At 43.0% G+C, this 27164-nt stretch overlaps 3 protein-coding genes and 1 long non-coding RNA gene across 9 annotated transcripts; 2 read left to right on the top strand and 2 right to left on the bottom strand.

The window, feature by feature from the left end:
• Positions 1–653: 653 nt before the first annotated feature.
• On the top strand, positions 654–13825 carry wasf3b (WASP family member 3b). The gene is made up of 9 exons (XM_044175711.1): positions 654–800; positions 5572–5729; positions 7808–7942; positions 8125–8278; positions 9040–9157; positions 9439–9620; positions 9731–10006; positions 11503–11816; positions 12887–13825. The coding sequence occupies exons 2-9, from the start codon at positions 5597–5599 to the stop codon at positions 13042–13044; spliced, it is 1470 nt and encodes a 489-aa protein (XP_044031646.1). The 5' UTR covers positions 654–800; positions 5572–5596; the 3' UTR covers positions 13045–13825.
• A 183-nt stretch (positions 13826–14008) lies between these two features.
• gpr12 (G protein-coupled receptor 12) lies at positions 14009–20965 on the bottom strand. 6 transcript variants are annotated; one of them, XM_044175720.1, is made up of 3 exons: positions 19972–20269; positions 19855–19890; positions 14009–19014 (listed from the first exon to the last, which is right to left on the bottom strand). In XM_044175720.1, the coding sequence occupies exon 3, from the start codon at positions 19006–19008 to the stop codon at positions 17983–17985; it is 1026 nt and encodes a 341-aa protein (XP_044031655.1). In that variant the 5' UTR covers positions 19009–19014; positions 19855–19890; positions 19972–20269; the 3' UTR covers positions 14009–17982. The 6 variants fall into 6 exon arrangements, with proteins under 6 accessions (XP_044031655.1, XP_044031652.1, XP_044031653.1 ...); XM_044175717.1 differs by having other exon boundaries at positions 19844–19890; positions 19972–20078; XM_044175718.1 differs by lacking the exons at positions 19855–19890; positions 19972–20269 and adding an exon at positions 20886–20965.
• On the top strand, positions 20253–21784 carry LOC122866283. The gene is made up of 2 exons (XR_006375666.1): positions 20253–20358; positions 20463–21784. It is a non-coding gene; the product is annotated as an uncharacterized LOC122866283 (long non-coding RNA).
• usp12a (ubiquitin specific peptidase 12a) lies at positions 21019–27127 on the bottom strand. The gene is made up of 9 exons (XM_044175713.1): positions 26565–27127; positions 25390–25470; positions 25080–25293; positions 24703–24938; positions 24233–24309; positions 23832–23915; positions 23523–23720; positions 21959–22037; positions 21019–21865 (listed from the first exon to the last, which is right to left on the bottom strand). Exons 1-9 carry the CDS (start codon positions 26610–26612, stop codon positions 21764–21766), a joined length of 1119 nt encoding a protein of 372 aa, XP_044031648.1. The 5' UTR covers positions 26613–27127; the 3' UTR covers positions 21019–21763.
• Between the last annotated feature and the right edge of the window lie 37 nt (positions 27128–27164).

Here is a 27164-nt window from a genome sequence, read left to right as displayed (position 1 = left end):
ACATGTGTGCTTTGGTATTCATGGATAAACCAATTATATGTTAAACTTACAGCTGTATAACAAATACTGAAACTCCCTTTCCCTTTCTAATGCACTAAACCCAGTCTAAAGACTATTCTCTACTCCCTGTCCCTGCTTTGATGACTCTCTGCTTCTGATCTCCCTCAGACTGTTTTTGTCTACAAACACACCTGGGAGAGTAAAGCACAGATCGAAGTGTAGCAAGTCCTCTCACTGAACCTCTTCCTGCAGGATGCTGGTCCAGCTATTTCAGTCTGTTACACAATAGTATCCCAGCTCATTCTTAGCATCACTGCCTGAAGCATGTTACAACCCCCCTAAAAACCTTTCTAGCTCGCAATTGTTTGCTGTTGCTCGTTATTAAAGTAGGTTTTCGTGTCTACAAAGTCCCCACAGGCCCCAAGATGAATTTAAAACCTTATAAATTTGACAAGGAATGGGACCCAGTTGCGTAAAAAAAAAAACACCCGTTAAGCTCTTCAGCAACGCCTAACCATAGCCCCGCCTCCTCCATTCGCAACACCGCTACCGAGCTGGGGAGTCTTCCTGTCACTCATTCCATTTGAGAGATGCCATTGGTTGATATGGACGCCCATCATGTGTTAAAGCCCCTGCTTGGATATTTGATTGGTAGATGTCGCCGGTGGGCGCGACCCCGTCCTCAAAGGATTTTCCCCCGGAGTGGCCAGACGCGCTGGGGGACACAGGATGGAAGAGCTAATAGGAGTATCTAACGGGACATGCGGACTGGCTGATTTCTTCTAATATTTCAAGTGCTGGTGAGGGCCATATGATACTTTTTACAACGACTAATAATATCTTTTATCTAAAAGGGGAAATTTGTGGGGCTATTTATGTTGACTATTGTCTCATTTGTCCAAACTAAGAACTCGACCACTGGACACAAGCTAGCTAACCAAGTGGTCAGTTGGAGCGGACCCCCAGTTGAGGATAATAAACTGACTCGTAGCCGAAACCTGCCTAAAAAAATTAATATTTTTCCCGCTGCTGGGTAACTTTGAACAGATAATTGATGTTGGTTGTACACCGGCGTGTTAATCAATTTGTTAGGTCCCTAGACATAAAACGGCTGGTTAAAATTAAGATCAAAACTGTCAGGAATTCACAGCAACCGAGGTAGATGAACAGATGTGGGTCAGTCCATCAGTAACGGGAAGCGACGGTGCGGAACAGTGATTGATCGCGGTTGCCATTAGTTCACGCCTGTGTGTGTGTGTGTGCGTTTCTGTGAATGTGCGTGTGTCAGCCTGGGGGAAGACAGGAGGGAGTGTGTGGGGATGAATTGGGAATTTTAAGGCATGAAACATCAAAAATAGTGCATTGTAATAACTTTAGCTTGACATTCATGTGATAACATTTTAAATTAATACAGTGTTGAATAATGAAATATAAACGATGGCAACTTCGTTATAGATACTGATATTATAATGACAGCTTACCTTATATCCATAGCCATATTTAGGGCTGCAACTATCAGCAATCAATAAATCGACCACATTTTAGATTAATTGATTTTGGAGTAATACAATGGCTAAATGAACACAAAACACTTGCAAAACATGGAACTCAAAGTGAGAAATGCTTAGAGGTAATATTCCTTACTTAATCTGACCACCAGCCAAAAAAACTTTGAATATTCAATTTATGTCAAGATTTGATTGATTACCAAATTTTTAATGAATTAATTGATCAACTGCAAAATGAATCAGCTGTTTAGCCCACTGTAACACCATTACAATTCTGACAACTTGGGGTCATGTTTGCATTAAAAAGTCAGGCATTTGAGTAAGCATAATCCTGCAGATTTACTCACCAGATATTAAAGTTGGGTAATATGGTTGAAGATATTGAATATTTTCAGATATCAATATATATCACAATATGACAAAAGTATGCAAAATCACATATTACATAATTAAATTGATGTTCAAAACAATCAACCAAACTCTTCTTATGTGTAGTTTCTAATTGCAGTTTGCTCTGAATCGTTAATTTAGACAACATACATATTATTATAATATTATTGAATTATTGCCCAGCCCTGACAGATATTCTGTAGTTTTGGCAACAAAAAATAAGGTTAAACTTATGTCCAAGCTCCCTGGCCTACTCTGTATCCAGTTACGATACTTCTACCCAGAGTTCCTCACAGGCACAGTACCATGAATGTTTCACTACGGGTGCCCCAGAATAATTTTGGAATGAGGAGACGTTCCTGGACAAGCGCAGTGTCACATCAGACATTTTTATTCTGTCATATTTAGGGCAGTGTGACCTGACGTAATCCAGGCTGCATTATTCATAACATCAGAACAAGCAAAACAGCCTGCAACACAAGAAGCTGTACTCATGCTCATAAATTGGTAATGACTCCCCTTTCAGATCTTAATGGAGTTTTCACATCTGTAGTAAAGGCCTCTTCTATCTGTGTGTGCATTGGTGTAGAGATGTGGGCATCTTGCAGGAATCACAGGGGAAGTGTGTTTCACTCTGAATGCAGCCTGAATGTCACCCCTCTGAGGATCAAAGACATTTTTGCTGCTAATGGGGACATTTGAGAGGCAACCTGGTGTGTTTGTGTGTGATTGTACATGTTTGTATGTCTGAATGCCTAAGGGTGCATGTTGGGTTGTAATAAATTAAGCACCCAAACACATGACAAAAGGAGGAGTGAGCAACACTAAGCATGAGAGTGTGAATCTATATTTGAAAGCATAAGCTAATGCATTTTTCTGTGGTGTTGTGGGTGAGATGGGCTTATGTTCAGGCTTTGCTCTCCCTTTCTCGCCCTTGTCTCTCCCCCCGAGTGAGTGGAGGATGAAGGCGGAGCGCTTGCTTGCTACGCTTTCATTGCAAGAGTACAGGGGGCCTTAAAGAAGGTCGAAGAGGAGGAGGGGGAGGATGCATGGGAGAGCTAGCGCTGTTGCCGTGTGAACGGAGCTCTATTGTCCCGGGAACCTTTCAGTGGCTTCCCCGAGGTCCCTGTTCCTACCCTACCCCCACCCGATACACTCTTTCTCCCTCACATACACAAACACATAAACACACACACATACTTTGTCCACCCCTTAATGTTACACACAACCTTTTCTCTCTTTCTCACACACCATCTCATTCACTGTCTCTTTTCTGTCACACACTCTTGGTGTCTCTCTCATACACCCGTCTTTGCCTCTACTTTCTCACTCGTTTCTCACAAGCGGACAAGGCCCGTCCCTCCTCCCTCCTCCTGCTCACCCCCCCAGTCGCTCATTATTTCGCCTCATTGATGTGATTGTCGTGCCAGCCAGACAGTAAAAGCAAAAACATGCAATCTTCTCATTTGCATCACCTCCTTCCTATCCTATGCCACAAGAAGCACAGTGTTTCCAAAATGTCTATGCAGACTGCTAAATCCCTATGAGAATCTTTTGCTCCAAACCAGTCCTTATTGACTGTATTCAGTGTCCTTTGTGGCAGCACATGATGATGTAATTTTACCCTTTGTTTTCTCTTATTGGCGTGAGGCTGTTGGGGTTTGCAGGGGGTCGCTAGCTGAGAAAACGGGGCCAGATGAGGGCTTGGCTGGTGGGAATTGGCCTCAATGAACAGAAGTGTCTCTTTTCTGTCTTGGACAGCTGCAATGACACGATCTGTAATTACAGTAGTTTCCTGCTGAGACACTGATAGCACAGCACTGCTACTTGCTTTGTTGGTGATTTATTGTATTGAGGATGTAGCCTCACATTTCTATTTGGTCTCTTATGAGATAATTATTCACAAAGAATAAAAGATAAATATTTTAAGCCACTTAGAAGCCCTATATTTTGTAGTTGTGATGGGTTAACAAGGATTTTAAAACTTATCTCCCATCAAATCAAATTGTGATCATAAATGAATATCTGCAAGGTCCAATAAATGAGTTATATTTCTAGTACCTGTCAGCTATTATTAGCCCTCTGTCACACTGCCAGAGCTCCTGTGTCTCTCCAACCTGCTTTTCTCTGAAGGGATTTTTTTTGGCGTAGCTGCACAATAAAAACTGTAATCAAGAGTGAATCATTTTATTAGCGAATCTAAAAATTCTGTGAGAAGGTTTTGCTTTGAAAAGGGTGTGTGCACATTTCCATCTGCCTCCCTGTCCATCCTCCTGCTTGCTTCCCGAGCCATAGCTGTATTGTTCTGGCCAAGTGTTTGGACAGGAAGGAGAGATGTGACACAGGGAGGACCAGGAAACAGGAGCCAGGCTGAGGCCACAAAAACAGGAAGCAGGAAGACGCTCCGATAAGATGGTTACTCTGATGCACCCTGGGATTTCTCTTGCTTTGAGTAATTTTCTGTAGTCCTTTGAACTACAGAGAGTTTACAGTGTCTGATCAAAGCCAATGAGGGTTTAATTTAGATAGGTAAGGGGGGCAAATGTGTCTAACACAGGTGTTTGTCTTGGGATATCTTTATTCTTGTTCAGCAACAGTGCATTCATTTATATAAATTTCCATTTGACCTTGGCGTGCGCCATCGTTTTCTACATTTTTGGTGTTTGACCATATTCATGAATCTCTGTTTGTGTCAGGATTCCAGCTGGGCCAGTGACAACCTGGCTTGGGATTAGCTGGCACCCTGTATCTTCCTGTCCCTAATGCTTTAATCTCTCTGCTGGTCGCCACAAGTCTTCTGGCTTTGGGACACTGTTGGTCATCGCTGTCAGTTCTTTGGCCACCAGCTCACCCATGCTTTCTTTGTTTTTACATAAAATCGAAACACCATACAATAAAATGCTGCCCCTTACTACAAACAACAGCAACCAAACTACACCCACAAAAATTATGTTTCTAGAAATGAATTTATAGAGAGGACATTACTGAAACAGGGAAGTAATATTTATTGCAGGGTTATTGCATTTGGTTATAACTTCATGTTCACTATCATCACTTGTGAAGTAGAGCTGGGTGATAGTGACAAAGATTTTGACTCAGTACCTTGGAATCAATAATAATTCAAGCTACAATTTGAATATGGTTATTGGCGCTTTTATACAATATTTAATCTAAACTTGGAGTGGGTGACATGTTTTCTCAGATAAAACCCTTGATGTGAATATGATGACCAAGCAGCTTGTCAAATAATTTTTGAAAATTTAATAATTCAACTGTATCTCAGACTTTAAGACAAGGAAAAGATGACATTTAAACTATGGCTGAAATGATTAGTCAATGAATAGATCAACAGAAAATTATTTGGGGACTATTTTAATAATTGTTTAAGCAAAAATGCCAAATGCTCTGGTTTCTGCTTCTCTTCTATGATAGTAAAGTGAATATCTTCAAGTTTTGGATTAAACAGTCAATTTCAATATGTCAAATATTTAATATGCAATATCTAGCCACTTATCACAATCTCTGTTATTGATAAATGTTTCTCCCAGCTCTATGGCAGATGGGTACAGTGGTGTGTGTCCACAGCCGGTGGGGGTTGGCTGTCGTGGACTACAGTCTCTTTAACCAGGCTACCAGTGTCTAAAACTGTGTTGTTCCCCGTGTTTCCCTACAGTTTGTGTCGGTTTGAGGCCCTCGCCATGCCTCTGGTCAAGAGGAACATCGAGCCCCGTCACCTCTGCCGAGGGGAACTCCCCGAGGGCATCGGCAGCGAGCTGGAGTGTGTGATGAACAACACGCTCTCTGCCATCATCCGTCAGCTCAGCAGCCTGAGTAAGACTCACACTAACACTCACATAGACAAATACATGCACACAATGTTGCCTTTGCAAGAAGAAAACAGCTTCTAAAAGCCTCAAATTTTGAAAAAATAAAAAACCCACACAAATAGAGATTTGTGTAACATTAAAAACAGATTGAAACTACAGCATCATCAGGCTATAACCCCACGAACTTCAGTATGACGTCTGACTACACTCTGTGTAGCCTCTTTGTGGCAGAACAGGATCACATGGTTTCATCATTAATCCCGAAGCTGTGATTGATTTGGGGTTGTCATGGTTACAGGGCCTGGGGTCACTGGGCTAGCAGCAGACTTACAGTAGCCTCGCACTGGAACATGGAGGGTTGAAATGTAATCCTTTTAGATGGCTCTGCAAAAATGAACTTGTCTGGACAGCTGTGTGCAGATAGACTGTGTGTGTGTGTGTGTGTGTGTGCGCGCGTTTGTATGTATGACTGGATGGGTGTGTGTTTACTGTGTTTGTGTGCAGAACTGTTTTATACTGATTGTTATGCTCACTGTAAATGTATTAGACGGAGTTTTTACAGCACCAAGGGCATCTATCTTCCCGTCCATCTTCCATTCCCATGTCCTCGTTTCGTAACCCGTCAACAGTGTGTTATGTTATTTGATAGTTACCCTTCACCCATTTATCCTCAGCTGCACCCATTTTATCCTCTCTCACACTAACTGTGTTGAGAGTTCATTCTGAACTTCAACAGCATACGTTTAAACCAGTTCTTTTTGCTGCTCTACTTTTTGGCCCACTCATATCCATTCTCTGTCTGTCTCATATTGTGTCAAGTTCCTGTGCTGGGAGTGGGCCTTTCAACAGCAGCTGCGCGGGCTATATATAAATGCCCATACAGGCCTGGAGGGGTATATCTGTAGACGACATACACTGTCTGTGTGCACATGTGTGTGTAAGTGAACCATAAGAATCCTTAGGAGAGGTCAAAGTTGACTGGGCTCAGCATGCCGGATCTGTGATTCTTCCTTCCTCTAAATATTTTTCCTGCAGCCCATCCTGTCAACAGGAGGGACACAAATAGCCTTTAGCGTGTCTTTGTGCGGGTTTGCCATACCACCTTTTTACACACGCTGTTCTATAATTAAACAATGTCATTAGAGCAGTGCTGAAAGTATTCTGGCTGGTTTTTAACCTGCTGACATCCATGGGAGTCATTTTTTTTTATCCTAGTCCTTCCATTTCAGTACTGCCCAGCTTAGCAGTCTTGTAGAAAAAAAGCCTTTTACACTCATTAGCCCTGGTTCTTAGACCCCCAGTTTATAGCTCAAACAGTCGTGTTACACTTCAAACTTTTAATTTGGGTTACTTCCTCTCTTCGCCCTAACTAAACCCCATTCCAGAGCAGGGTCATCGCTACTTTTCAGGCCTGTTTCCCAAAACACAGGGTCAAGAACACAAATATGAATATGAAATGTATGCATTGAGGTTCAGTTCACAATGACTAGCCTGTTGCTTCTCTGGTCTTTGAGTCCATATATGTGAATATCTGGAAGGTAGCTATGGGTTAATGAATATGAATGTGGTTAAGTTACCCCTTTTCTACTTGTAAACACAGGTTTAGGATTGTGAAATTTACCCATATTCTACTTTTAGTCACTAAACACCCACACTAGAATAATGGGATTATGAGCGTTGCCTAATAGCACATCAACAGCAGCTGCTGATGTAAGGGTGAGAGTGTTATTTACTTTCCCTGCTAAAGTTTTTACAGATGGTTTAGGGCTTTGAACTGGCAACCCTGAGGTCAAGAGTCTCTAACAATAACAGCTTTTAATAACTTCCACGAACAATACAGTACATATAGAAGGATTTCTGTATTCAGTGCAGATTAATTTATTAATGAGGAATGTTGCTATATGGAGCTGTATGAGATGCCATTTCCTGCAAAGACTCCTAAGACTCTAGTTTCACATTGTGTCACATTACCATTGTATTGATTGGACTTTAGTCTCTGTGGGGATTTACTTGGCTCCAGATAATGATTACAAGTTTCCTTCTTTCTCCCAAATGTCCCGTCTTTCTGCTTTTCCTTTCCAGGTAAACATGCAGAGGACATATTTGGTGAGCTGTTTAACGAGGCCAACACCTTCTATCTGCGTGCCAACTCTCTCCAGGACCGCATTGACCGGCTGGCCGTCAAGGTCACACAGCTGGACTCCACCGTAGAAGAAGGTGGGTCAGATGTCCAAGTGTTGTCAGTCTCATAGTTTCAGCCTTTTCAACCTACTAAATGTTTTTTCTTTTCATTTTCCACTGTTTATTTGTTTCTTTTGTCTTTCTTTCCTCTTCCTCCTTTCAGTAGACCAATTATTTGACCAGTCATTTGTCCTTTCTTCCTCTTTTTATGTTCCCAGTTTCCCTGCAAGACATCAACATGAGGAAAGCCTTCAAGAGCTCCACCACTCAGGACCAGCAGGTGGTGTCCAAGAGCAGCGTGCCCAATCCTGTCCGAGAGATGTACAATCTGAGTGACAAGCCTCCGCCACTCAACATCCTGTCATCTTACAGGTTGGCGTCGTTGAGGCACACACACTCACCAAACACGCAGACCTCCAGCGTGCTCTTCCAGCATAACTACATAATCACAGCCATATTTTTGTCACTTTTAACTCAAGAGATGCTTCAGTTGCACAGTTCACAATGCAGTTTTACGATGTGAAAGACAAAACAAACATTGGATCAGATCTATCAAATAGCTTACATTTCAGTTTTAAACCATATGTTCTACTTCATAACTTTGACAGTCCCCTGTTCTTGATTTGATTTTGGCTCCTTGTTTCTGACCTACACTCACAGTGAAACAGCACATTTGGTACTATTTCCTACTGCTATTTGATTGCTGCTTTTATCCACTGTGCTTTCCAGTACTTTGGGTGCATTACATATTTAGCATGGCTGGCTCCAGTGGGAATCCAACTCCTAACCCTGACTACATAGCACACTTTTCTCTCCTCCTCCTCCAGTCTTTCTGTCTTTTCATTCTTTCATCCTTTCATTTCCAGTTATGCTGTTTCTGTGATAAAAATGCAGGATCCCCACTCATCGTTGTTCTTCCATCAGCCTCCTCCACTTTTGCAATATTCATAGCATCACATGTTTTATACCCAACTTAATGTTCCCACAGAGATACACTGATCCAAAAAATACTACCATATTCTCTATCTTGTCATTCTGTATACACAAAGACAGTGCATGGACTCTGCTTCATACATGTTTCTATACAAAGACGTGTGTGCACTGTTTAACCTTCTTGGTGTCTGTTTCTGTAGGGATGACCACAAGGAAGCACTTAAGTTCTACACTGATCCCTCCTACTTCTTCAATTTGTGGAAGGAAAAGATGCTGCAGGACACAGAAGATAAGAGGAAAGAGAAGAGGAAGCAGAAGGTACAATTCTGTCACTGAGGATCTCACAGATCATGCTATGGTTTAATACACAATTGCAGTTTATTTTACTTGCCTGCCATCCTCGGACTGGTGCTATTCTGTGGAATGTAATGCAAACTGTTCCTACCCAGATTTTCAGAATTAGTTAGTAAAGTTAGGTTAGTTTCTATTTTAATACCGTTCATGCCACACAAAATATGTTACCACAACAGCCCTTAAAGTTGCCATTAATAGTTTGATTTCAACAAAACAAAATAGCCGAAATGCTCTCTCTCTCTCAGGAGCAGAGGCGTTGTGTGGATGGGACATTACAGAGGGAGGTGAAGAAGGTCCGAAAGGCGAGGAACCGTCGGCAGGAGTGGAACATGATGGCTCTGGATAAAGAGCTGAGACCAGACCATCGACACACCATACACAGAGACAGAGGGGCTTCCTCTGAGGGCTCAATGTCACCAGAGAACAGGTAGGTCACTTAATTTTTCTGATTCTTCTAAGAATCATTATATGTCATTTACATCTACATTTTTTTCTATTTCACCTTCCATCTTCTTCTCTTCCTCCTTTCTCTGTCAGGGGTCACGGGCCTGATCAGCACCACTACCCCAACTCCATGAACCATGCTGGTCATGCCCACACCTACTCCGGCCCCCCGCCCAGCGTCCTGGCTGCCCAGATGGCTGCAGGGCATGCCCCTCGTGGAGGAAGTGAACATGATAACAGAGGCAGGACTATGATGGCCTATCAGGGTGGGACACTTGGCCGTGTCCACCACCACCATGTCCCGCTGCCTCCTCCACCCACTGAGGCTATGAACGGTGGCTCCATGTCCCTTCCACCAATGGACTACAGGTAAACATACAAGCCAGATTGAAGCTTTTTCCACACTGTCACTCATATCTTAAGTCATATTTATATTCTATCTTTCTTTGTTCAATTTCCTGATTTATGTATAATTTTCAGATTTTGTTCGCAACAATGAGCAACAAAACATGACAAATAGACATATTTAAACACTCATCACAAACAATACATATACAATACCAACCAGATGGTACAATGTCCATTATCCTTCTTCCTAAATAATTATATTATATAATATATTCTAGTGATAGTTGATTGTCGATTAATCAGGCCGATTATCTGGCATCGGCCAATGCCTGTGCTCACAAAGCTGATAAACCAAAAATGTCTGCAGGCAGCCTTGTCAGTGTGGCTGCTGTCGAAAGATGTTAGCGCTCCCCCTTTAAGTTTCGGGAAGGTGATGAAAAAGTAGTTCGTTTTGAGCCGTATACTATAACTCTCATGCACCCTGCTGTAAACGTTTGCCTAAATTTCATCAATTGTCACCGTCGTCTTTTCTAAATGTTAACACGTTTCTCCCCCTCAATGAAATCTAATCTAAAACCATTACTGGCTAGCGTTAAATATATATTATGTTATAATGTATAGAATAATACAGTTGAATGACCCCACTCTCCCTTAAACACCAGTCATGTTCTGAAGTCTACAGCATAACCCAATGTATTTTTCTATTTCATCAATTTATAAAAATTCCATCTAAAACAACATGTTGCTGGCTAAGATAACCATGTATATTAGATTGTACTGTGCATGGAATAATGGAATTACACATGACTTTTCTTACATACTGGCCATCAGTCGCCCTGCTCTGTAAATATTGGCATCGGCCATTGAAAAACCCATATCGGTCGACCTCTAATATATTCTATATGTCCCTACCGCTGCTCTCTCTCATTGTTGATTATATGTCTTATTTGTGTCCACAATTAATTTTGTCCAGTATAATTTTGTTCGAGGGCATAAACTGCAAGGTCCATTACTAGCAAGTTTCTGTATTTTTTAGTTAATTAACATTGCCAGTTTTACTGCCAGATATGATATGGGGCTGTGTTTGCTATTGCTTCACATTCTCAGGTTGTACATTTGTAAAACATTAAAGAAATTTTCTTTGGGGGAGTGCGCTGTTTAAATCCCAGGACAACTCAAGAAGGTTATTTAGCTGATCCAGGTGACAGAAGCTTAGCTACTTCACACAAGTGCAAAGGAGGCACTAGTTAACTTTATAGTGGCAACATATTGGAATTAAATGATCTGCCTGCTTCGCTATAATGCAGTTTTAAGTGGTATCATGCACAGTTAAACAAGCCAGCACAGGCTCATACTTGAATCCAGTCTTGTGAACTTTGAGCTAATGCTGCCACCTAGTGGGTCAGTTTATGCTTCACTCTCAAACCCCGATGACTGTACTTGTGATAGCAAACCTAAGTACAGACTGCTGTTATTGTTAACTTTACTAATTATGTTTAATTTTCTCTTTCTTGCAGTATGGATGGCTACGCCAACACTGGCCCCCCTCCCCCCCCTCCAGCCCCTCTCATCCCTTCCGCCCAAACTGCCTTTGCCTTACCTCCCGGAGGTCCGATGCCTCCTGGGCCAATGGCCAGCGCTGGTGGCTACGCTCCGCCTCCACCAGCTGTATCTGGAGCCCATGCAGCTCCACCTCCCCCTGGTCCTCCACCTCCTCCCCTTCCAGCTGGTTCCTCCCACTCCACAACCCACAAGATGTCCTCCTCTGCACCTGCTGAGACCACAGTGGTCAACGATGCCCGCAGTGATCTGCTGGCTGCTATACGTATGGGTAAGAGCTGTAGTGTGTGTATGTGTGCGTGTGCCCATAAAGATGTGTAATTTTAATGTATATAATGTGTATCTTCTTTAGAGCAACATGCATTTGTGTTACCTTTCAAACGACACATTATAAGAATGCAATAGCACTAACATATACAGTGCCCTTAAAGTGGAAACAGATCTCTACAAAGTGATCTAAATTAACTACAAACTTCTGAGGGGGTGAATACCTTTTATAGGCACAGTATCAAAATAAAAAAAATAAAAAATAACATTTCAAAGGGTCTGAATATAGATTTATTGCTTGATATTAGATTTTTGTTAAATCTTCAAGCAATGTAATTTTAAATCCATAGTAAATACACAAAAATTGGAAAACAGTAAGTAAGAAATAGCTAGAAACAAATGTTTGTGACCTACATTTTATTGGGAATGATCTATATGAAATGGGCTAGATCTTGAGCGCTGTAATTAAGCGGATCGAGCAAACATTTAAAGATATTTATATTTTGCCAAAGTCCAAAATCTTTATATGAGAAGACAAATGTTTGTTATTTACAACAACAGGGAAGCATCATCATCACTGTAGTCCTCTTGTTATCTTTGGTATCTTAAACACAAATGAATCAGACAGGTTTTAATCAAGTACTTCAAATTTTGAAGTAAATTCTAAGGTTAAAATAACTGATTGTAACTCAATTGTAATCTCCCACTGCATTGCAAAACTTCATGAATTCATAACTTCGGTAGGACAGAGTAGACCTAGGGAGCAGCTTTGCAACGCAATGTTTAATGCGGAAGACATCTCTCACTTTACTTATATCTATTACTTATATCTAATTTACTGTAAAATTAGACATTTTAGGGTATTTACAACAAATTTACCATGTGTGATATTGAAAAAACAATGCTAGAATATGGAGTGCTTTTTTAATACTCAACTTTGTCAAAAATTAGTTTTCTGTGATTTTATCAAGAAATGAATCTGTAATGAAGGAAATAACATAAAAATTAAGCTACTTTTGCTACTCCTCTCATCTCTACATTGTATTTTAAGCTTTACATCCCCTATTGTCGTAGGCATCCAGTTGAAGAAGGTGCAGGAGCAGCAGGAGCAGCAGGCTAAGAGGGAGCCAGTTGGAAATGACGTGGCCACCATCCTGTCGCGACGCATCGCTGTGGAATACTCCGATTCTGAGGACGACTCCGAGTTGGAGGAGAACGATTGGTCGGATTAACATACATTAAAAAACCACTGAAGATTCACACACAATAAGACACACACTCACTTGAAAGAATGTCCACTGTACCACACCCACGGGTTGTCACACACTTTGTTGCCGAAACACACACACCACACCTACACACAATCACATGCTGTAGGTTGATATAAGCTGAATGGTCTAAAACTGGAAATCTGGGGGTGTATTCAAGATGTATAAACACTGTAAAGACACTAGAAATATACTGTAATGCTGACCACTCTCTGAAACATTAACATTCAGTTCAAAATATCTATTTCAAAGCATTGTAAATACACCCCACTTTCTCTACCTGTTCTAACACTGTAGACGCCCTGTGAAGGTGCTTATTTCATGTATAGTCGAAGCTTGAGAGCGTTAGAAGAATTTGAAACTTTCCTCTTGAGCTAACCAATGTACCTGTCTTTTTTTAATGTTTTTACTGAAACACATATGCCATGGATCATGAGGCAAGTTTTTAACATGAGAATAAGTGGAAGTGAAGAAGTAATGGCTGTGCTCAGTGGAAGCTGCAGTCGTTGATAATGGGATCAGGCCTCTGAGGGAGTGAATGGGGAGAGCGTTTGAAATGCTGTGGTAAAAATGGATGAGAGGGCGATGTGTAAAGTCTTATTGATCATAAATATGATAATTGATTGAGACACGTGCGTCTTCAATCGATCACTGCTGTATGGGAGGGGGGGGGTCATGTATATGCTAGTGTGAACTCTGTAACCTTTGACTCAGAGAAAAATAAAACGATGAATGAAGGATCATGGCTGTGCTGCCATGTCTCTTTACTGTTTCACTGTCGTCATAGAGACGACACATACCTGGCTTTAAGACTTCAGTTTCCATAGTAACAGTACAGCTAAGAAGGGAGTTGCCAGGGAAACAGAAGAGTGCGAAAACTGGGGGCACGCAGCCAATGTGAGGATGAACAAATTAGTCAAGGCAGGAGTTTTATGCACAGCACATGTTTGTTTTTAATACAAAATTAACAAGATCTCTCAATTGAGTGAACTAACCAAAGCAATAAAAAGTACAACTAACACCTTGGAAAAATAGACACCACGTTCACACAAATGGTTTTACAATATCTCAGTTAAGTTAGTGCATGTTGATTATCGTTTATATGTTTCATTTTGCAGATACTTAATTTGTTGTGCCATTTTCATCCCAAAAAATAAAGTGCATTTCACATTGAAAACTACCCATACGTCTACACAAAATGCTGTTACTGTGGCGTCCTCCCATCTCCAACCCCCACCCCAAAACACACACACACACGCACTCACAGGCCCTTGAGTGTTTTGATATTTAGCTCTAGATTAGTAACCATCAGAAAGACACCTCCTCCCGCTGCAACCCTTCAGTGGCTACACATTTTCTCAAAAACCCGAGTTGCTTTGTACACAACTTTGTGTACTGTTATACTGTGAAACCATTCAATAGATTAACAGGTGTGTTTATACAGAGAAGTATTACATCCAACATCACAGTCTTTTACTATTCTTGGATACAAAGCCCTTGTTCACACCTGTTCAATCATGAAAATCTCAATAATACTGTTGGCTGCACAAGAGGAAAACATTCACCAATCAGAGAAAGTTGTGTACCAATTTTTGTTTTCTCATTCATTCCTCATCTGTGTAGCCAAATCATCTCAATCATCCTTTAACTAGCCTTTACTAACTGGTGCATATTGAAGCGAGGAAAGTGAAACCCAACAGAAGAAATTATACATTAACAGCTGAGGTGGAGAAATGTCATTCAAAAAATGGTGCAACCCAATTCATCCTCAGGTTTGACTGGCTTTGGTAGCACCATGCACGGTGTTATAAAGTCTCTCCTCTTCAGCATGCCATATTTACAGAAACAAATGAATCACGAGGAGGGGATAGCAGTTAACTACTAAACTACTACATTCAGAAAAAGGCTTTACAGCGCCGTTATACATCAGAATCTGAAAGAATTCAGGCCAGACTAAAGTGGAAAAAAATAGAACTTTTCAATGAATATAACAAAATAGACTTTTCTCCAAAGGTAAAGGAATAAGAGTTTGTAATGTTTTTGATGTGCCAGCCTGACCTGTTGGTGCTCATCGAACAACAGGTTTCAGTCTGACACTGTGCACAAGTTCACATACACAGGCTACATTCCAATGCTTAGAAAATGCTATCTTCTCCTTTCCTTACTCATCCCCACCTCCCTTGCTTTGATCGCTTTGCACCTGCTCTGAGGCCAGAAAGATGAAGACTGGGAGCTCCTCAAATGCCTCTATCAGGCATCATCACTGAGAGGGGAGGCAGCAAGGAAGGAAAGAAGAAGCATTATCTTTGTATTTGGAAGTTGCCATTTTTAGCTCATAGAATCATTCAGAGGTCACTTAACGGACACCTGCCTCAACCAGACTAGACTGATTTAAAGTAGAATATTAGTGATATAGAGGAGACAGAAAACACGGCAGGACTAGGATCCCAGTTCATTCAGAGTCCTTTTCACTTTGGCTTGAAGTGCTGGAGCTTCCCTAGTCTGCCTATCTCTCTTCAAAAAGCTCTACAAACATGTAAGGAGGCCACTTCTCTCAGAATTGACAGGAAGACTGGCAGCATTATCCTCAAAGGTTGGTTAGGGGGTCAACAGGAATTTATATTCCTCAGACCTGTTTCACCCCCCTCCCGCCTGACAACACAAGGAGACAGATTATGGTCTGCTGAGCTGCTGAGCTGCTGGATCACAAACACACAGACACACATGCACACACCCAGAGGCCATGCAGCTCATACCATATGCACGAAAACACAGTCCCACATCACACACTGACACTTGAGGTTACAACACTCAGGACAGTTCATATGCTCACAAAAGGCAGAGGCAACAACCCCCAAAAAAAGTTCACAATTTCATCCTGGTGTGACAAATGATCAAAGCCCGATTTTTGGGAGCGGGAAAAAAAACATTGTGGAGGAATGAGGCAGTGGTGTCGCCGTGACAAATGAGTCGTTTGATCTCCAGCCCAGGAGTGATTCTCCTACCACCCATTTGAAGATGTATCACTGAAGCATCACTTGTAGCTCATTGAGCATGTTCGCTACACCACGTCCCCCACCCGAGCGGCCATTATTGTACTTCACTCAGCAGGAAGAAGTCACGGTGGGATGTGGATGTTATTGCTGTCTGAGTATTGCTTCACATCTAAAAAATAACTACCATTCATAGGCAAGTTATTGCTGACATGATCTGAAGGAACGAGGAATTAGCCTGCATGTTTGTTGGGTTTGCAAACTAATTTTTGAGACCCAAAAAACTAATTCAGAGCAGCTGGTGGGTGTTGTGATTTGGGCTTCAATTAAATTACACTTAGTTGAACTCAAATCATGATCAAAGCAGAGCTGTCAGAACGCCTCTGAACTTCCAACTTATCTGCACTACACTGCAAAATATTTGATAAATTCCACATTTTTCAAAAAGGGTGCAACTCTTGTGATCATCCAGTGATGATTTTAGCTCATTCAAGGTGATACATGTGAGGTACACTGTGGTACATTGTACATAAACAAAAATTATTAGGGTCATGACGTCAGGGTACCATGACACATCGCCTGTGGTGGTCCATGTGACCTACCACACTGAACTCAGGACGAAAAAAGCAGATCTGTGCTTGTTGCATGCAAATTACACTGGAGTCTAGCATGCGGATCAGAAATGATGTGGTTGGTGTGAGGCTCTTTAGGAGCCAAAAGAGATGAAATAAATGGAAATACATTCGGATTTTGCAGATTTTCACACAAAATCACTTATATCACTTTGTTATTTGGGCTTTTGTCTATATGTTTGGAGTGATTTGATCATAGGCATGTTAATTAATCTCCTATAGGACTGCTTTAAGGATAATACATTTGATATGTGTTATCCTTTTAAAACTTATCATCATTCAAATTTGTGGGTTTTTCTCATATTAATTATAATTAAAAGTCATATAGCAATCTCCAGACATTCAAAAAGTCAGAAGCAATCTCCACTCACTAAGTGAAAGAGAAGGGATATAAGGTGGTTACAGGATCCGATAGGCCCATATTCGGGGTTGGTGCCTCCGTTAATAATAAAAAATGGAGTAGGGGTTAATGGTGGGGTCTCCTGGGGCTTTGTCTTGAGCCTCCCAGACGCGAGCTGAACTAAAACACATTCACGCACAATCAAGAGAGAAAAGAAGACGAAAGAAAACGGGAGCGGCGAGGTGAAGAAGAAACGGCTTGATATCTTTCTCAGCGTCTGTCGAGGACGCAGGGCGCGGATCCGAGAGCGCCGGGTCTATTTTTAGCTCTCCGCTGCTGTTTAGCTTTCGACGCACGTTCAGAGTGCAGCAGCAGAGCGCCGGGATGCTGCTTCAGGCGGGTTTTATGTGGAAATGCCTGCATATTAACCGCACACACTGCTTTGTTAATCTGCCGTGCGCTTTTACGCACGCACGCACACACAGGGGTGCAAACTAATAATCCCCCCTATTTGAAGAAAAACAAGCACGTGTCAACCAAAGCTCCAGTGCTGTTATATGCACAGTCTATATACAGCTACTGCCTGTAACACGTGATGCACTCGGCGCTCTCTGCAGAACAGAGGAAGGGCGTGGCACGGGTTGAACGGGAGTGGGGCGGGATGCAGCCCGCGCAGTGGCCGCCTTTACTGGGGAAGACAGTGAGATACCTTGCCCTATGGTGACTGTAACAAAGAAAAAACGCCATCCATCCAGGTGGGCTGTGGATAACTAACCAAACTGCCTCTGCTAGTAACATCTTCAGCCAGAACTGAAGTCACAGCCCTCTGCCACTTCCCCTGACCTCCACTGCTGCTGCTCTCTTTGACACTAGACAGATCCAGCGAGGAGCAGAGCTGACCCAGGGCTCCTCTCTCTTTCCACCTGGGTCTGCTTGGTCAGACGTCACTAGGGGTCCGTGCACGCTGTGCCACGCTGGCAGGCACACAGCCGCAGCACACCAGCCACAGCGCCTTCTGGATCTCCTGGTTCCTAAAGGCGTAGATGACCGGGTTGATGACGGAGTTGTAGGTGGCAGGCACCAGTGTGGCGTAGGTGTAGAGTGGAGGGTAGGTGTAGTCAGCGATGAGAGAGTAGACAGTGAATGGCATCCAGCAGGCAGCAAAGGTACCCAGGATGATGGCCAGCGTGGACACGCCCTTCCGTGTTGTGACGTAGTGGGGTGTGGCAGCCAGGAAGTGGTGCTGAAGGGCGATCTGGTGAGCGTGGCGCATCACAATCTTGCAGATCTGGACGTAGAGTTGCAGCATGAGGCCGAAGAGCAGCAGGAAGGAGACGGACAGCACTGCGATGTTGTTTTTTGTGAGTGGCCGCACCACGCTGCATGTAGCCTCCTCTGCCAGGCAGTTGACCCCTGTGACCGGCAGCAGGCCCAGACACAGGGAGAGGCCCCACAGCAGCACCAGCATGGTGTAGGTGAAGGCCGCTGTCCGCTCTGAGTTGTAGGTGAGGGCATAGTACAGTGACAGGTAGCGGTCAATTGTGATAGCCAGCAGGCTGAAGACGGAGGCGGAGAAGGAGGCCACCACCAGGCCCACGGTCAGCAACTGGGCCGAGTCGGAACGAAGCAAGTAGGCACAGGTGAAGTGAAGCACCAGGCCCAGGCCGGCCAGCAGGTCGGCCAGCGCCAGGCTGCCAATCAGCAAGAACATGGGAGCTCTGAGCGCCGGATTCTGCCAGATCACCAGCACCACTAGGGCGTTCTCACAGGCTATCAGAGTCCCAGATGAGCACAGCACAATGTCCCAGGGGTTGACCAGCAGGGGCAGCTGGCTGGGCGGGAGGGAGTCCGGTGTAAACGTCCCCAGGGCGGTGCTGTTGTCCATCGGTCCCCCGCCTCCACTTCCCCATGCTGTGGGGTCAGGGGTCAGCCAGCTGGGGGTGACCGCTGACTCTTCACTCATTGTGCCCTGAAATGGACACAAACACGCTGTTATGATATCTGAGTTGAATATTCGGTACATAAAGAAGGTTTGTAACAACACTGGTGGCATGCAACACCTCCATGGGCAAGAATAAAAGCCCTAACCCAACAGGGTTGTCCCCTGAGGACCATAACACATGTCTCTACTATGTGTTTTTTGGTTAATCTTTTTTTAGCTTTACAATTTCATGCACTGAAGACAAAAACAGTGGGGGCTGTTTCCCTCCTGCCCCCACCCACCTCTGTGCATGCCACTGGATTTGTGTGGCTTTTTAAGACACCTGTGTTACTCATTCAAACATAAACTGGCATGGATTATATTCTCAGCCCGAGGTACTGTAGGCCTGTGAACACACATTATGCAGGAGCACACACTAACCTTTATGTTGCTGTTGTACAACTAGGAACAAAAAACCTGGAGCTGCACCAAAATATGTACTCACTCTGGTTGTCTTTGTACAGCGATAAAAATGTACATTTTAGCTGTAGACAGTTAAGAGGTCATGTGTTTTCCTCTGGGAATAAAACCCAGTGACTGTTCAGGCAATTATAAAAGAGGCCTATTAGGTTACACCACACCTGAAGAGCTCTATTTATTAATGTATGGACAAGGAAAATGAAAGAGGATAACAGAAAACCAAAGCAGACTTTGCAGAAAATTTCAGGCCACATTTCCAAAGAGAGGATATCGATAACCCTCCACCGGCACTAATTCACGCTGCTGTCAGACACCAAGTGCCGCTCTCCATAACAGAAGATACCGCACCCGTCATGGAAATATAGCCGGTCTCTAACGCCATATGGTGCTGCTTTACCCTCTCTTCACCTTGCACAGCGGCTGGTCCACGTCAGCAGAAGGATGCTGGAGGGGAAAAATAGGCTGCATTTTTTTCATGCATGTCAGGGATGCTCTATAATCCCATTCCGCCGCCACCCAGTTTACCTTGACTCTGTGAGGTGAGACTTCCCGTCTAAATGGAGTAAAGACAGCTTTGTATTTCCATGTTATTGATAAGGATGGTGCAGCGCCGGCGGACAGAGACGCAGCCCGGGGAGGGGGGATGCTGGTCCTCTCTGGCTGAAAGCGGGGATGACGGAAGAAGAGGAAGAAAAGAGCGCGGAGCGGCTCTGCCGTTAACGGCGCATCGCCGTGGACTGCGGCTGTGCAGGGAGCAGCGGCGGAAGAGAGGAAGAGGAGGAGGTGCGTGTGGAGGGGAGGAGGGGGTCGATGATGAAGGAGGAGTCCCAAATGGGCCAGACCCCCAGAGACCGGTTGAACTCCGTTAAAGAGCTAAATGTCTGGTCCGTGCTGTCTCAAGGACAAAGACAGGTAGGTGTGTGTGTGTGTGTGTGTGTGTGTGTGGAGTGTCCAGATCTATGTTCACATGTCGGTGGTCGCTTATTGTTACAGTCAAACATGCTTTCTTTCCACAGGTGTAACTATATGTTGCAACATTTGTCCCTCAACTGATAAAGATTATTGCGGCTCACCTGAACAAACTGCACAACGCACTCAAACTGCCGAGTTGTCTGTTAGTTTCAGTGATTTTGTGCTGCCTGACTCGAGTTTCAGATATGAAGATGCTGGATGCAGAGACTCGCTTTCCTCCTGTGACGCCTTGCTATTCTGGTCCTGTCTGTGCTATTAACAGCAACCCTGATGTGTGTCACCAGCCTCCTCCCCTCCCTCCCCTGTCCTCCATCTTCTCCACCTCATCTCTCCATCCTTGCAGCACTGCCTCAAAAACACCTCGGCTGATGAGGAACTGATGGGTGACGTGTTGATGTGCATATCTGTGACCACAGTTAACTGACCAAGCGTTATGTCGGCTGTGTGCGTTTTTCCAAAGCACCTGCCTTTTGGGTCTGAATGAATTAAAAATAGCTCCTGTTGCAGTGGGAGAGCAGGGCTACCAGGTAACACCACTGGGGGCGATATTGAGCTCTATGAGTCATCAGTGCGCACCTGTGGGACACAGAAAAGACTGCCTCAATCTTACCGGCTTTATTTTTTTCTTTAAAACAGAAATAATCGCTTCACAACAGGCCTTTTAAAGCAAACCCTCACATTAAACTTGCCAACACCTACAAAACGGTATCAAAAGTGCACCATAGTGTTAATACATCTTCTCTAACATTTTCCACTGATAATATCTTATTGTTATATTTATACAAATACCATCCTGTACACTGTAGAAATATACAACCCAGTGTGCCCCATAAGTGGGTCACTCACCCCACACCCATCCTCCTATACATCCATGATCAAAAACATGATCCACTCTCAGTAAATCCCAGTGCAGAATAACAGTGTGAGGGGTGAAGACACCAGGCCAATATTACATCATATGAATTATTAAATACCCATTCAACCCCACACCCAAGCAAAAACTAATACGCCACTCATACGACCACCCAACATCTGTATAGGTCTCATTCAGCGTCTTTTTAAAAACAATCTTGACACAGTTCTCATTCATCATCGTCTCAATGTCCCGGCAGCAGCGTCCAGCCAGAGTGAAGGGGGGCAGGAAGGACAGGATGTTACGTAGGGGGAACTTCAACGGCTGAGCTGCAGCGCTGAGTGTGTAAAAAGCGCAAATATGAATTACAGCTGTGCTGGCAGGTATAACACCATGCGGGCTGCTGTGGTGCGTTTATGGTCCGCTGCTCCCTCCAAAGAGGGAACAGAGCAGTTTCTCCTGGTTTCTGTAGTGAAACACTCGGCTCCACCTTCAGTCTCTGGACTGGTAAAAGAGGATGTAGCCTGACTCAGAGTTCTTGGAGATTTCAGAAGTGAGACCGTAGAATTCTTCTATGGCCTGTGCATCAATTTTCTACAAGAACAGAAAGACAGCAAAGTTAGAAAAAATAAATGCAATGTTAATGTGAATATTAGATCAAACATTTATACAAATTAACTAACTTACCTCTACAATATCATCATCAAATAGCAACCAGAAGTCGTGACTTTTCACAATGGCAATGTAGTGACCCCTGTTTGGACCACTGAAAAGAAACAGAAGACTGTATTAGCTCTACAGAGGAAACTTTAGCCTCTATGATCGTATTACCCTAACTTTAAATGCCCTACACACCCGCGGCCCACCCACACAGGTGTTTTCACTTATTTTGCCTAACAAGACTCCCATGCAGGGAGTGTGTTTGATTGACATCTCTCTGATCTTCCTATTAGTTTTGGTACACGTTTGAGTGGGAGAAGTTGCACCTTTAACATTTTTATTTATTCGTTAAGTTTGGTGACTTCATGTAATTCCTGCACAGCTCCACCTAGCATCTAATCAGCCAGAAGAACCGTTAACACCTATGTGGGGGTACAGGGCCTTTAAGGAAAAAAAACATCTGTGCAGCTGTGAGCCAAACATGTTACAAAAATTAAATGGAATGACTGATCAAATCAGTCGACTCAGGCTAGTCTAGTACTGGACAATGACATTAGAGGAGACATTGGAGCTCGGCAATATTGACAAAAATCTAATACCAAAATATTGTTGAATCCAGTTTTTAACTTCTGGTTAACATGTACTCAAATGTAATTAATAATGTGTAAGCATGAGACAAAACAATGCAGCAACACAAAAAAATTGCGTTGCAATTATATCGTCACCACTTAGCAGCCAGGACAACCTTAAAGAAAAAAATAACACCAAGCAACAAAGTGAAATAAGCTTGGCTGGAAATCTTATTTTTTTAATATACTACCGCAGTGGTTTGTTTTTAATATTAATAAATACATTTTTAAAGCTGATTGTCAAGTGTCAACATGTGAATATTGTATTCTGAAAAGTATAATATCATGAAGCCTGTATCAGAATATATATAGTACTGTGGTCTGAGTATACAGTCTTGTGCCCTGTTACGTGGATATGTTGGCTAAAAAGGGGGAAGGGACATTATTTGCTACTGTATCATTTAAGCACTACCATGACATTATCATAACCGAAATCCCAACAATTCCGAGATACATCTCTGTGCTCAGAAAATAACGCTGGCAAAAGGGAGCTGAAATGGGAGTTAAGCTTGAAGGGAGAAGAGAAGACTCAGACACTCACAAACAGATCATTTACATCTGTTGGACTCCCGACTCACTTGCTCAACTCCAGATAAGTTTGACCTTTTAATATATTTCTTTAATAGATTATTTCTATTCAGAGTCTGGAGTCTGTTTCAGCATGCACCGTGTGAAAAGCAGGGAAACACCTTGTATAAACACAGACAGACAAACTCCCACTCACACTCACACTGGGTCAAAACCAGAGCTGAGAAAAAGTACAGCACAGCTGAACAAAGATGGATGAGGGTCTGTGTTTTCTCCTGTTAGATGTGATTTAGATTCTAATGGACCTTTATTCTAGTGCCAATAGGTTCAAATGCATTTTATTATTAGAACAATGATTAGTCTGCCTGTCTCTGGTTGCTGTGGAGACGGTTATAAAAGTGCTGTATTCTAGCTGTGTGTTTGCACCTACACACCTCCCACAATGCACCACCACGGCGACCAGGTCGTAGAGCCTCTCAGGATTGGTGGCGTCCCCAGAGGTGTTGAAGAGGCGGAGCTCCAGGGGGAAGACAACGCGATAGGACAGCTTGGTGTAGCGCTGCAGCTGCTCCATGTATTTAAAGCGCTTCAGGTGCAAAGCCAAGATCATTGGCAGCTTCTTAACACGCATCCTACGTCACAAATATTACAGTGTCAGACACTATGTCTAAATACCCAACCACAGACAGAAATGCATTAACACACACACACACCACAAATTGAGAATAAAACTGTATACTGACCTCTTGTGTGCCTCTTGCTTGCTTCTACATTCTTCACAGTAGTATTTGTACTCACTGCACAGTGTCTCTGTGTTGCTGAAACCTCTGAGAGGAGCCATAAAGAGAGAATTAGTCAATGTACAATCTGAAGTCTACATCTACAAATTAATGATTTAATTTCAAAACACTACATTCTTCTCATGCAGTTTGGTGAAGGACACAGAACAGAGTGTATTTTTCATTGCACTCTACTTAAATAGTCATACAACTTCCAACTTTTGGCTCAGACTGATCCTTGAAAATCAAGCAGCATCAAACATACATCACCTGGAAAGAACACTTTATACTTTTCTGTCAATCAACTACTAATCCTACTTCCTCAATGCCTGATGTAGCTCTGCTTCTACATGCGTTTAATTTACCTGAGGCAGTGTGTGATAGAGGTATTCTGTTCTACATCCACAGAAAGGTCCAGAAAGTCCTCATCTTTGCTGCTTATCTGAAGAGAAAAAAAGGGACATCAAAATAAGATAAAAGCAACAAAACCCAAATACTAGACAAATGTGTCAGCCTGATGAGTTTGGAATATTATTGTAATGTCTTACCACAATGCTATGAGGGCTGTGGCCATATGTCAATAAAAATCCTACTGTATGCCATTCTATTGTATTTACCTAAAAAAAACACTGTTTGGACATACACTTACACAACCTAAACTGTTCTCTAACCTTGTGCCAAGAAGCTTCATCCATGTAAATTGACTAATCCCTGAAATCAGCAGGACTGCTTGACTTGAATGAAAACTTGTTTAACAAGACTCTTGGTAGAAGACGTTTGGTGTAAACCATTTAAACTTCCCCCTCGTATGAAAAACAGCAGTGAGTCATCTTACCGTTTCACAGGTGAGGCAGCGTGTCTCATTGGTCAGAGTGCCTTGGAAGATCTCATGGACCCAGGTGGGAGCAGGCGTGGCATTGCTGTTGTTGTTCTGCGAGTCCAACGTGCCGTTGGCAAGGCGGCCATTGGTCTTGTCCTGCTTCCTCTCCTCCTGAAGCAGATCTGCAATGGTGTTGAGCAGGTAGTTCAGGAACTCGTGGGCATCCTGCTGCATGTAATTGTCAAATAGCTCTGAGGAAGAAAGTACAGAGAGAGAGACTTTAGAGCTCCGATTCAGCTATTCTACAAGTTCAGTGGGTCCTTCAGAGTCTTCTGCTGTCTTCAAGCGCTGCAAGAGGACCAATCTCTCTAAGTTTATCAGTTTCCTCTCACCATTCTCCTTGCGTAGCCGTGTGATGAACTTCTTGGGCGGTATGACGCCCACTTTCCTCTTCTGGTTGGCAATACTGTGGAACAGGTCGGCCAGGCAGGTGAGCAGGTTCTCCTTCCGCCGAGGCTGACTGCGGTACGCCAAGATCTTCTCCCGAAAGGGTCGGCAGAAGTACAGAGCCTGGAGCACGGAGTTGCAGTAGCAGGTGTTCCCAAACTAAAATCACATATGGCATAGAGTAGAATCAGTGTGAGTACAAGTTAGGTGGAGATGTATACAAAACACTGTATTTGCAGTGTATCATTCACTTACATTGACCAGGCCAAAGTAGTGCTCATTGACCGGAAACTGCTCAGATCCAATCTCTTTCTCCAGTGCAGAGGCATTGGCGCCCTGTAAATGCAAAGAGCCAAAAAAACATTTTATTTTCGTAAAACAGGACATACTGTAAGTTCAGCTACTATTTTGAACAGAACAATGACAAAAACACACCAACACCACTACAAATCAGTAAGTAATTCTCAAATTATATGGCAGCAGAGTGGCATTTTCAAGGTAATTTGTTGCTGTGATAAAACAAAAAAACAAAACAAAAATGTATGAGTGCTTTAAATCTCCAAGACTAGGCATTTTCCCCATACCACCTCCACTCTGCCCTTTTATGCCATTAGAGTTAAAAGCATGCAACCTTTTTAAGTGACAGATAAAGTTGGGTTGTCCTTGGCCAGTGCCTACACTCATCCCAAAAAGCTTTTAAATGTAAAACTCGGCAGAGATGACAAAATTACATATCAGAATAGAAAATATTTACGCGTAGGAGGTTTTTGATGACAGCAGTCGGTGGCTGTTTTTTGAAACGCATATCGTTTTTATTTGGTAAGGGTTAACAGAGTACGATGCAATATGTAGACAGCAACACACTGGAACGGGTCCACAACTGCGCAGCTAATGTTAAACCATGTCGTCATTGCATGCGTTAATAAGATATGGTAGTTTGTCAAAGGCCAACACGTAAACATAGCCTTTTTCTTTTCCCTACACATACTGCGGATTAATCGCCTCTCTGTTTTAAGTAATCTGGTATCTAGCTGCGTTTCAGTTGTTGGCAAGCTGTAACACTGGTTTAGCTTTAGTTACCTTCACGTTAGCTAGTTAGCTAATAATCCCAGCTGCAGTAGGTGCACTGTCACTGTAAGTTACTCAAAGACGACGTGATTAATATTTCCCAAATAAGTCGTCAAGCTATGAGTTGAAAAAAAGTCAACACTAAAGAGTGTCCATCTATTGCCGTTAGCAGAAAGAGCGGCGAAGGCAGTGGGTGGCTGCTTGCTTTGCTATGGTCGGAAAACTGCTTGACTAGCACAGACACCAGAATTAACTGCTTTTATTGATAATTCCACGGTTTAAAAGCCAATAACAGTGAAGCCTCAGTTTCCGTATCTCCCTATAGCCTGACTAATGCCAGTATGAGACTGCCGTACACTCACCATGGTACAAAAAGAGGCAAATTTGGAAACTGTCATTAGGATTTCCATTCGGCTAGCGCCATCTTCAACCACACAGCCGCGCGCTGACAAGACTGGGCTGGCTCCCCTCGTGAGAGCAGACAGGCGATTCTGCTGAGCTCGCGAAGGAAAGTCCAACAGCTCAAGCAAACGTGAGCATTCACAGCTAGTTGCTTCCGTCTTCGCTTAATCACGGTCGGTAAAGATGATCGCTTCGTTTTGGGCTATGAGTGTCACACATTCGGACACTCCTAGCCTTCTGAGAATGAGGGTTATTTGTCGAAGCCAAATTAAGTAATTTTAAAATCTTTGATAAAGTAACTATCCATGTCATTAAAAAAAGGTTAGACTCGCTCAAGTTTTGCGCATGCGTATCATCACATTAGCTGTGAATGATATATTTGCACCATCGTACAAAGTATAAACTGTTCTAGCTGTTAAAAGAAAAAAATAACTGTCCCCTGCGATTTTTTTTACAAGAATTGTTCATATTCTTGTCACTTAGTAGACGGAGATGAACGCTAAACAAATCACATAAACGCTATCGATCACAACGGATCTAGGAACAGTTCACGTACGGGG

Source organism: Siniperca chuatsi, linkage group LG19 (genome assembly GCF_020085105.1).
Source record: "Siniperca chuatsi isolate FFG_IHB_CAS linkage group LG19, ASM2008510v1, whole genome shotgun sequence".
Classification (NCBI taxonomy): domain Eukaryota; kingdom Metazoa; phylum Chordata; class Actinopteri; order Centrarchiformes; family Sinipercidae; genus Siniperca; species Siniperca chuatsi.
Note: the sequence above shows the minus strand (reverse complement) of the source record. Positions and strands in the feature narration are given on the sequence as shown.

Bases quoted from the DNA above. Each gene is read 5' to 3' on its own strand.
- wasf3b (XM_044175711.1), top strand. From the start codon at position 5,597: ATGCCTCTGGTCAAGAGGAACATCGAGCCCCGTCACCTCTGCCGAGGG. The intron at 7,943-8,124 runs GTGGGTCAGATG...TTATGTTCCCAG, and splicing joins GGACTCCACCGTAGAAGAAG to TTTCCCTGCAAGACATCAAC. The intron at 9,158-9,438 runs GTACAATTCTGT...TCTCTCTCTCAG, and splicing joins AAGAGAAGAGGAAGCAGAAG to GAGCAGAGGCGTTGTGTGGA.
- gpr12 (XM_044175718.1), bottom strand. From the start codon at position 19,008: ATGAGTGAAGAGTCAGCGGTCACCCCCAGCTGGCTGACCCCTGACCCC.
- usp12a (XM_044175713.1), bottom strand. From the start codon at position 26,612: ATGGAAATCCTAATGACAGTTTCCAAATTTGCCTCTTTTTGTACCATG. The intron at 24,939-25,079 runs GTGAGAGGAAAC...TTTCTTCCTCAG, and splicing joins ACGGCTACGCAAGGAGAATG to AGCTATTTGACAATTACATG. The intron at 21,866-21,958 runs GTAAGTTAGTTA...CTGTTCTTGTAG, and splicing joins TTGATGATGATATTGTAGAG to AAAATTGATGCACAGGCCAT.